Source organism: Myotis davidii, unplaced genomic scaffold (genome assembly GCF_000327345.1).
Source record: "Myotis davidii unplaced genomic scaffold, ASM32734v1 scaffold26, whole genome shotgun sequence".
Classification (NCBI taxonomy): Eukaryota; Metazoa; Chordata; class Mammalia; order Chiroptera; family Vespertilionidae; genus Myotis; species Myotis davidii.
In genome coordinates, this window is record NW_006299245.1 from 1,705,843 (window position 1) to 1,717,694 (window position 11,852).

At 37.6% G+C, this 11,852-nt stretch overlaps 1 protein-coding gene across 1 annotated transcript in view; it reads left to right on the top strand.

The window, feature by feature from the left end:
* Positions 1 to 11,852, top strand: part of OTOGL (otogelin-like) — a 170,800-nt gene that overhangs the window by 87,802 nt on the left and 71,146 nt on the right. The window contains exons 23-24 of the mRNA XM_015571106.1: positions 3,938 to 4,072; positions 10,440 to 10,589. Of these exons, the coding sequence (XP_015426592.1) occupies positions 3,938 to 4,072; positions 10,440 to 10,589 (285 nt within the window). The remainder of the gene's footprint in view (positions 1 to 3,937; positions 4,073 to 10,439; positions 10,590 to 11,852) is intronic.

Here is an 11,852-nt window from a genome sequence, read left to right on the forward strand (position 1 = left end):
TTTAAAAATCTAGTTGAATAATAAGATGAAAATCTTGGAGTTTATTGAAATAATTCTTTAAGTGCTCTTTCAGGAAATCAGTGTTTAAATAATTTTCTACATGTTCATATAAGCTAACTCTTAAATATTTATTATATCCTTATTGGAAGTTTCAGGCAAGATAGTTGTGATCTTTTATTTATAAGATTCATCTCCATTATTAGTATTTGATATTAAGGTTCAGCATTTACTTTGCATTGTAGTAATCTACATACTTTGATAATAGACTCCATGTATCAAGACTTCCTAAAACATTTCAATAGTAATTTAGCATAAGTTTTCTAGTAGTTTTTTAACTTTTTATAATAATTACATATTTAAGTCTACACTCTATGCCTTTATGCTAAGTGCCGTTAAGGGTACACTTATGTTGACATTAACCTTACCCTCTCTATTGTTTTACATTTGGGGAGTCATTATTAAACAAGAAGCAAGAAGGCTGGGCCAAATGAAAGCTCTGTTGTGGAGATATAACTGATTTTGACTAGAGAATCAGTTAACAGCGAAGTTTCATGGAAGCAGGAGGCTTAGTATTGGTGTAATTCAACCAATTATAACACTTCTTTATCAATGATTTTCAAGTAGATTTCCTTTGCAGTGAAGCACCTCAGGGTGGTATTTCTTGGACGTGACACTTAGCTAAGAGTTTGCTATTTCAGGAAACAAACAATAGGGAGTGGGTGCTGTGGTGATTTGGGTGTAAAACCCAGAGGGAAATAACATCCTTGAACAGGGCCGAACGCCTCACAAAGGTGACAGCTGCAGGGTGGCTATGCCCCCGCAGCAGGGATTCATGGATGCGCTGATGTCATTGCTGCAGCTTGGACCATCTCTCTGTGAGGACCATCTCTCTGTGAAGGAAAAAAAAAATATTACTCAGGCTTGCTTGTGTAACTCTTCTATATTTTGTTTCTATCTTTTTTTAAAAAAAAAATATTGTTATTGATTTCAGAGGGAGGAAGGGAGAGGGAGAGAGAGATAGAAACATCAATGATGAGAGAGAATCATTAACCACCGGCTGCATTGTGCACGCCCCCTACTGGGGATTGAGCCTGCCACCAGCGTTGTGCACGCCCCCTACTGGGATTGAGCCTGCCACCTGGACATGTGCCCTTGACCAGAATCGAACCCGGGACGCTTCAGTCGCAGGCTGACGCTCTATCCACTGAGCCAAACCGGCGAGGGCTTGTCTCCATCTTTGCTTCAGTTCAATCACTGTTTTGTTTCCTTCATGTCCTAAGCTTGCTCTCAGCTGTTCAGCTCCCACTCCACCATTATTCCCTTTAAGTCTATTCACCCTCAGATCTTACTGTACAAAAATTTTCGAAGTCACTATTTTCTGGCTGAAATGGGAGAGATAACCTAGTTGGATAGAGTTGTGTTTTTTCTTGTCAGCATTAAAGTCCATTGACCCATGAGTGAATGTATTGCTTTGGGTCCAAGCAGCTGTGGGACATAAACATGGGCTGCCTGTGGCTACTGTATCAATAGAGGCTTTGTGTGGGGTGCTCTTTATTAAAAAATATATTTTTACTGATTTTTAGAGAGAGAGTAAGGTCGATGCAAGAACAAGGCATCGATAAGCTGCCTCCTGCATGCCCCCGACCGGTGATGGAGCCCGCAGCCCAGGTACGACGCCCAGGGTGTGGGGTAGTTACTCTTAAAAGGTTAAGACTGAGATGTCAAGTAAACCAATATACTATCTTGAGAAGTGCTGACATTTTACGTTTTGGAATCACTTGGAAGAATATTCTCTATGTTTTCAGTACCTGAGCAGAAAGAGTTTGAGGAATCCATGTGGCACATTGATGTTGCCTTTTTTCCCCCCCGCTAGCTTTGTAATCACACTCACTCTGTTGCTTAGCAACTCTGCAGCATTATCTTCAAACCGAATGTAACTTGAAATACATGAAAAATGGAAATTGGAGAAATGTGATTCTTAGGAAGTGATATTATTTCAAGTTACTGTCAACGTAACATGCTATTATTATAAGCCCATACAATACAGAATGCTTCTTGGCTCTTCTGAGTTAATAACAAAAGCACAGCAAACATTGAGTCACTTTAATTATTAGTAATAGAAATGTGATGGCCATAGAAAGCCTTTCAGCCAGCTTTTCACATCCTTTATCTAAGTCATCCCAAGAAGAAGAACAAAACAAAACTCTAAATTACACATTATTTTTGTTCTTTGAAAATTGTTCATAAAGGCAAAAGAGTGTGGCATTATTTTTTTTTTTAGTAATACAACGCCATAATCATTTTATTCCCCTTTTCAAAATTTAGGCAATGCTTTGCAAAAGGATTACTAGGAATCGAGAGCTCTTAGTGCTAAGAAGGAAGGAAAAATGGGGCAGAGAGGGAAATATCAGTTACTCTGTCAGCAACATTGATTGAAAGCCTGTCCTCTAGGCACCACGCTACAGTAATTACTAGTGAAACAGGAAGAATTTAGAAAAACCGAGAGATATATTGAGCTAATGTTCGTATTGCTGGCGATATGAAAAACTAAGTGTGAAGAATTTGCATCAAGACCTATGTGATTTGCAAACATTTAAAAACTTTTCTCACTTTGAAAATAAACACTGACCCAAATGTCTAAATATGACAAGGATTCATGTGTGTGAGTCCTTGAAAAGTGGATATTGAGTCCAGAGAAATATCACTTTTGTTTTTTCTGATGAAATTTCAACTGTCCCTAAGTTAGAGCAATGTGGCTTTTAACTTTTGGGGGGATAAGGACCACTTCAAAAATTTGATTGAAACCATGGGTTTTCTTCCTAGAAAAATATAGATATTTAAAAACAACATTTTGCAAAGAGTTTACAGGGTCTGTAAAACCATAGGAGCCATCCATGAAACTGCGATACAAAATTAAAACCCTGATTCTAGAGAGCATGTTCTTAGTGGATGTAGTGGGAAGTGCCCCCCCCCCCAAAAAAAACCCCAACAACGGTGAGGATGAAGTGAGAGGTAAGGGGATTAGGTTTAGAATGTCTGGGGCTAAATACTCTCAAACTAAGGATTTCCTATCACCTACTTTTCTCTTTAACCACTATTAGACTCTTGCTAATTTCTCTACAAGTGGCATAAAAAAAAAATTAGAACCCTGGCTGGTGTGGCTCAGTTGGTTGGAGCATCATCCTGTACACCAAAAGGTTGTGGGTTTGATTCCAGGTCAGGGCACACACCTAGGTTGTGGGTTCAATCCCCAGTCAGGGTGCATATAGGAGGCAGCTGATAGATGTCTTTTTCTCTCTCTCTCAACATCAATTAAAAAAATTAAAATTCTGTGTCTGCCTTTATTTAGCTTATTAACCTTGGACAAATAGTTAATCCTTCTTAACCTCTGTTTCCTAATCTGTAAAATGTTAATTCAAAAAGTACCATTAAATTAAGTGAGATAACATATATAAAGCTCAAAGGAATCCCTCAAATGATATGCATTATCTTATTTACTAACATGTTCCAAGGTTTTGTATCTATTTCAGTGTTCACTTGTAGGCAAATAATTATTTAGTCAGAAAATTCCTAAAGATGAGACAAAAGTGTTGCCTAAAATGAATTTTTGTAAAAATTCCCTCAAACAACATGTGTTTTGGCTTATTTATTGGAAATGAAGTGGTTAATACATTTGAGTTAATATTATTATAAGATGGAAAAAGCTTTGCTAGAAAAAAATTAACAGAAGATATTAGAGATAAATGTTTAAACATTAAGCTATCTTGGTATATTTTTCATAGTATTAGATCAAAATGAACTTTATTTTAGAGGTAAGTTGTATTTCAGTTTCAACACATACCACTGTACATCTTGGTCTTTAAGATTTGTTAATGAAAATAGCAAAAAAATATGTATAGTATACAATTGTATTAATGTAATATTATTGACATTGCAGAGTGAAGATGAAGCAGATATATCTGTCATTGCCCAGAACAAGAAATGCTTTGACAACGATATTGTTTGTTCTAAAAGTGTTTTGATTTCAGTTGGGGACACTGAAATTTACCTGAATGATATTCCTGACAAAGAGGTTAGTGAATTATTTCTTTTAGGATCATTATAACTTGTACTAAGGATACTGAAAATAAAATTTAAACAATTAGGCTACTTTTTCCCTGTAAATGGTTACTATATTTTGATTTTTCTTGGCTATTTTTATGTGGCCACAGTAAGTCATACTTGACTTTGTCTCTTTTGGTTACACTCTAATTCCCCCATATTCTAATTCTTTTATCTTTTCTTCATTCCCATGGTTATCACTCTGGCTTAGCAACAGTCACCTATCACCTAGAGTACTTCAACATGTTCCCAACTAAACTCCCGATGTCCTCTAATCGATCCTGCCACACTGCAGTCAGGGTGGTTTTCCTAAAATGGAAATCTAATCTGTCACTCCAGTGCTTCAAAACTTTAAGTGGCTTCCATTTCCTTACAAATCCAATTTTCCCCCATAACCTATCTGACCACTGCCACCTCTCCTTACCTACTTCTCATCACTTTCTGCTTCTGGCCCAGGTTCCAGAAGGTGGGGCTTTTATCAGTTCTTCAAGGGCTCTGTGTTCTTCCCTCACTTCTGTTTCTTCCTAATTATCATTGCTCATACCTGGAACAACCTTCAACCTTTCCATTAACTTATTCTTATGTGACAGGTCTCATTTTGTCTCTTTCAGGATCTCCTCTTCTGTACCCTACTTTAGTGAAATTAAGAGTGTAGTTGTCTGTCTTCTCTATTTGTCTATGAGTTATGTGAGAATTAGAACCACTGTCACCCTGTTCATTCTTGCATTCTGGAGCCAGCCCAGTTTGAAAGAATGAATACATTTCATTCATTCATTCATTAATTCATTCATTCATGCTTATGTCTACTATATATCAAAATCTGTGTTAATTATTGAGATTGAAACAGTGAAAAGTCACTATGCTTTCACTGTTAAGGGTATTTTCTAAGGTGAGGAATATATTCAACTAAGTAAGGATGTGTAGTGTGATGTGTTATGCATGGCATGAATATATACAGGATAGTATGGGAACCCCTAGGAAAAAGACCTAAACCAACCTTGGGTGTCTAGGGTAGGTGTTAAGAGCATAGACTCTGAAGTTAGTCAGCACTCAACGTGGAATCCCTGCTCTATCACCTGCTAGCTGTGTCATTCTGGGAAAACTGTAGCTTTCCCATCTGTAAATTTGGGATGATTCTACTTAAGTTCATGTGAAGATTAAACTAAATAATGAATTTCAAGAAATGGCTCCTCTCCTCTTCTTTACTCTCCTTATTTTTGAAGGCTCAGAGACATGTTCTGGATGTAATGATTTGAACTGAGTCTTAAAGGATGAGCAGGTATTAGCTAGGTGAAGAGAGAGTAGGAAGGCAATCAATATAGAGGAAAGAACCAGAGTTGAAGGATAAAATGGCATGTTTAAAGAACTCCAAGTGGTTACATTTAGTTGAAGTGTGTGGGGACACTGGAGGGAGATACAAAAGGACTCAGGGAGAAGTGTCCAGATTGACTTTAATGCAGGGGCCATGGCGGCAGGGGCAGTAGACAAGGAGGCTGGTTCCAGATCATGGAAGGTCTTGAATGGTATAAGACATTTGAACTTATTTTACAAGTAAGAAATTTTGGAGCAGAGAAATGACACGAGTGGACGTATGGCCCTTAAAAAGTGTCCTCTGAGATTTTAGAACAGTGTTTCTTCTCAAAGTTTGGCTTAAAAATTTCTGCATCTGAAATATCTATATATATAAAAGCCTAAGCTACTGAACGACTGTTCGACTGTTTGACCGGTAGCTATGACATATAATGACCACCAGGGGGCAGACGCCCAATGCACAGGCATGAAACCATGGAACAGACTAATGAATCTCGGAGGGAAGCAGGGAGAGGGGAGGATGGGAAGAGATTAACCAAAGATCTTACATGCATACTAGAGGCCCGGTGCATGGATTCATGCACTGGTGGGGTCCTTTGGCCTGGCCTTTGGGGATAGGGCCAAATTTGTGCACCAGGCCTCTGACATCCCCTGAGGGATCCCGGATTGTGAGAGGGCACAGGCCAGGCTGAGGGACCTCACTGGTACACCAATCTGTTCACTGGGCCTCTAGTTTATTATAAACGGGATTCCTGGGTTCACCTTGGAAATGAGAATGGTTGAGGTTGAGAATGAAAATCTATTTTTAATGGTGCCCCAAATTGTTTTGCATACCTAAGTTTGAGAACCAGTGCCCTAGAACAGGGATGGGGAACATCTGGCTTGTGGACCATATAAGGCCCTCGAAATCATTCTGTCTGACTCTGCTAAGGCATTAGGGGTGGGTTATTTAAATATTTGACCAAAAATAGCAGGATAATTTCTAAGTGATAATTTTGTATGGCCCATGAATGATGCTATAAATATCTAAATGACCCTTGGCAGGAAAAGGTTCCCTACTCCTCCCCTAGAACATAGCTTACATATCAGTCAGAAACATTGAGACATTGAGACCAGCCAGGCAGCACTCAAGCTTTGGATAAAACAGAGTTTCTATAATCATGTTGACATCCTTTTGTAGTAATTACTACAGTTTTCTATAACCATCAACTAGATATTCATTTATAGATGAAGGTTCTCTCTAAGAACAAGGATGTGTTTTTTTAAACAAAAAAGAAACCTGAAGAGAAAATAATGCTTTTATAAAGGCAGTTTAACACATTTTTGAAGTGGTAATTACAGCTCTGTGTAATTTTCAAATCCAATTTTCACCCATAGGCAGGTGATGAGGAAAGGTCATAAAGATAATTTGACCATAAAAAATCCCCCACTATTTTGTTCTTGAACATCAAAAGTGAAAATAAGTACCATTTACTTTAAGGCAAATGAATTGCTTGTCTAGCCAAAGAAAATAAACCTCTTTTTATTCCCCAATAAATGCTCCTTTCTACTTTTATTAAAAACTAGAGGCCTGATGCATGAAATTCATGCAAGAGTAGGCCTTCCATCTCCTGGCTGCTGGCACTAGCTTCCCTCTGGCACCCGAGACCCAGGCTGGCTTCCCTCCAGCCCCGGCTTTGTCTGGAATGACGTCCAGAAGGATGTCTGGTTAATTAGCATATTACCCTTTTATTATTATAGATGTAAGATATAAACTTTTAATAAATTTAACCTGTACTTTAAAAGTTGTAATTCTTTACATTCATTTTATTTTTATTTGTACTTTCTAATTGACCTTATAGAGAGCAAGAAAGAGGGAGAGAGGGAGAGAGAAACATCAATCAGTTGCTCCTCATACTTTCCCTGACCGAGGATGGAACCTACTACCTTTTGGCATACAGGACAATGCTTAAACCAAGTGAGCCACACCAGCAGGATTAATTCTTTACATTTAATAACATCAGTAGAGTTAGTGTAAAGTGCTGTGATTCTCACCTAAAGTGGAGTTCTCTATTTTGGGCAACTCATAATACCATGCTCTCTGAGAAGCATTCTTCCTTCCTAATCTGAAACAAATGGAATATGCATCTCCTTTTGATCAGAGATGATTATTGTGTGGTGGTAACCTGTCCTGTCTAATAAAAACTGTCCTGCAGGCAAATAGAGAAGATGTGCTTTTACATCAGGGTAATTAATGCAGGACCAACCTGAAGGAAGTCTAATAAGTTGCCTTATCCAAAAATTCATTTTATGTTCTAATGACATGTCAGTCAGTCAAGGAACTTTAATAGGAAAATTTTCGGAAGCGTACTCATGATTGAAATGGAGCCATAAGCCCCATTAGATGCTTTATTTGTTGCTGATCAGGCTGGAAGGTGAGACCCATGAAGGCCAATCCAGGAAGGTGCTAAAAATTAATGAATCAGGGCTTGATCTAGAAGCTGAAGATACTGCCATGAGTTGACAAAGTACATTTTTCAAGGAGCTCTGACAATCAACTGAGGGGAAGACAGATACTAAAACTGCAAACAAATCAGATAGCAGAAAGGTACTGAAAAGTGTAATAAAAACAATAGGAATAGGTTTATGGCAGAGATTGACTGGGGGCCAGGGCAAGCTACACATTTTATGAGCCTAACAAAAAATGAAAATGCGGGCCCATGGTCAAAACAGGAACTTGTTTTCCTTTCTCTTGTAGTTTTCCCTTGACCCATCATGGTATTTTTTCCCTTTATTATTCATCAAGAGGCCTGGTGCATGGGTTCGTGCATTGGTGGGGTCCCTCAGCTTGGCCTGAGCCCTCTCTTAATCTGGGATCCCCCAAGGAGTGTAGTAATGAACAAAGCGGCAGGTGGCCTGGGAGGAGCCTGACCCCGAGCCAGGCACTGTGTCACTCCCACTCATCCTGGCCCCGCTGTGCCTGCCACCACCACTAGGTAGCGCTGCCATGGAGAGAGGCTTGTGCCTGCCTCCGTAGCTGCACTCACCAGCCATGAGCCCAGTATCTGGCATCCATCGGTCAGCTGAGTGGTGGTCCCACTGTGGGAGCGCACTGATCACCAGGGGGTAGCTCCTGCATTGCGCGTCTGCCCCCTGGTGGTCAGTGTGCATCATAGCGTCCAGTCAACCAATCATTTGGTTGTTTGGTCACTTCGGCTTTTATACATATAGATGCCTTTCTCACTTGGGCACAAGGATACTCCCAGGTTGAGTTCAGACCCTCAGAGGCACCCAGGGCCTTGCCCCTAACTTCAGCTTGGCACTTGGGAGTAGAAAGAAATGAGGCTAGGTAAAATCCATTAACAATATGTAGGTTACACAGGATCTACTGTTATATCCAATACACTGAACACTTGTAAGTATGAATTTCATCTAAGAGACTGAAAACTCTTATGGATATGATTAAGTTTATTTAACCTGTCCTATGGAATATTTATAAGTGTTTACCATGGTGTAGTATTTCTAAAGTATGCTTTTGTTATCACTTGGGGGTGAGAATAATAAATAACCAAAAGATTGCAAATCTCCTTCATCATTTTTATTTTGCTCTGGAAATATTTGTCTTACTTAATTTGATGTAACCATGTAACTTTGAAATTATTAGATGAGTTATTTTCAATGTCAGATTCAATGTAATCTTTTATAGGGACTAGACCCTGTTCATAAAGATCACTGTATATTCTTACTAGACTCGCAGTGGTTCTCAACCTTCCGAATGCCGCGACCCTTTAATACAGTTAGTTCTTCATGTGGTGACCCCCAACCATAAAATTATTTTCATTGCTACTTCATAACTGTAATTTTGCTACTGGTATGAATCGTAATGTAAATATCTGATATGCAGGATGTATTTTCATTGTTCGTGACCCACAGGTTGAGAACCTCTGCAGAGGCTACGGGCACTAAATTTTCCCAATGTGTTCCATTTCTAGTTTCTTCCTACTGTTATCCTTCCTAACATGAAACTTATTTTCTTTTAATATACAAATATGATCTGTCACTTTCCTCTTCAAAAGCCTCTACTCAGTACAATTTATCCATGGAATAACAGCCCTTGTCCTAATGGGTAATGAGGCTGCAAAGGGTCTCAGGCTACGCTTGTCCCAGAATCCATGCTCTACCAGGGGTCCTCAAACTACAGCCTGCGGGCCACATGCAAATACAAATATTGTATTTGTTCCCATTTTGTTTTGTTTTTACTTCAAAATAAGATATGTGCAGTGTGCATAGGAATTTGTTCATAGTTTTTTTTTAAACTATAGTCCGGCCCTCCAACGGTCTGAGGGACAGTGAACTGGCCCCCTGTTTAAAAAGTTTGAGGACCCCTGCCCTTTGGTGCTCTCATTAGTCCTGACCAAATCTTGAACTTCCCTGCCTCTAAGTCCCTATTCAGGTGATTCCTTTGGCTTGGAATAATTTCTTTCTGCATTCTCATTTCTGGCCCTCTGTAATTTCTATGTATGGCCTCTTACAGGTCAGTTCGTAATCCACCCCTTGCAAGAAGCCTTCCTCAGTCCCCATTTTCTTTCTCACTCTTTCATATTTGTGTGTGTGTGTGTGTGTGTGTGTGTACATATACACACACACACTTTATGCTTTTATTTTCCAATTATGTATGTTTGTAGGTAAAGTGATATATTTTTAGCACTCAGTCATATTTATTCATCGTCAATATAGAATTTCTGAGTCAGTTGGCATATTGTCTTAATTTATCCTATGTCCATGCTCTTGTCATGCTGTTTTCTATAACTGAAATACCTTTCCCTTTTGGCTCATTTATCCACATTGAGCCCATTCAGCAGTTTGTGTCTCATAACCAATTTTATGTGTTTCCTACTTTATGCATTTGTTTTGTCTTTTACTATAGAATTCAGAAAGGGCTGAGCAAAAATACTAGTATATATACTTATTAGTAAACCGTAATTTAATGTTTACATTTTGAGAACAATGAATTTACTTTTTTAAAATCATTATTATTATTTCTAAAGAAACAATCAGGTTTTTTTCTGGAAAATGAACCTACATACCAGCTTTGGAAGGCAGGTTACTACATGGTGGTATACTTTCCAGACAAAGATATCACTATTCTTTGGGATAAAAAGACAACCATTCATATCAAAATTGGACCACAGTGGAAGGTAGGTCAACCTACTTGGTAGGTCAATCCAAATGAGATGAAAAATATGAAATTACATTCACCTTTTAATGTTTTGTGGAAATAAAATGATTAATGTCTTTTTTAAAGAAATGGGTTATATTTTCAGAATTACTAACTCATATTTCAGTGAAGAACCACTTTACCAACTGAAGTATATCATTGTATACAGTTCTTTTTGTCTTTAACCTTACAATATCCAGTTTTCCAAAACTACTTAGGTCAGCTTCTTTCTTCCCACCCCCTTCAGCATGGTTTTGTGATATGTTTGTAATACAGTTTGATTCATTAGTCACAATCTGCATTCCATCGTTCCCTCCATATTCTGGATCTATTTTTAAATTTATATATAGTTAAATTATTTTTAAAAAATAAAAACAACAACAACACTACTCTTATGATTTACAATTGTACAGATTTTAACAAACACCTGGGGTTACATATCTACCACCACAGTCTTACATAAAGCAAATCCATCAACTCCAAAATTTCTCCCAGGTTGGCTCTTTACTGCCAACTCCTACCTCTATTCCCTAAGCGTTGGCAACCACTGATCTACTTTCCATTTCTAGAGTTTTGCTTTTTCCGGATATAATATAATATAAATGAAATCATGCAATCTGTAGTCTTTTGGGTCTGGCTTCTTTGATTTGGCAAAATACATTTAACATTCATTCATATTGTTGAATGAATTAATAGTTTGTTCCTTTGTCTACTGAGTAGTATTCTGTTGTATAGATGTACTAGTTTGTTTTATCTATTCATGATTTAATATTCAATCTTGGATGCTCACCATTTTGGTAATTATATTTAAGTTGTTTTAAACATTGTCTTCTATTACATATTTTATTAAACATTATTAAATATGTTTATTATTTTAAATATTTAAAATTTTATTTAAGTAGTTTAAATTTATATATTATTGTTTTTTGACATATTGATGTATTTATAAGAATTCAGTTTATCTGAAATTGAAATTGAGACATGGATATAATTTGTGGTAAATAAAGAAAAAATAGTAACAACATATCCTCATAAAACTATAAAAACACATATATTTTAATATGTTGTAAATTTAAGATATGATTGTATATTGAAGTCATTTTCTTTTTCCTAGGTGAGAAAAAGCCCCCAAACCTATTTCTTGGTGTTTGCTGGTTTCTTGCATTTCTTTAATGGAGTTGACATAATTTCATAATGGTCACATGTCTTTAGCTATTTTCCTCTGCCATTTTTCATCATGTAT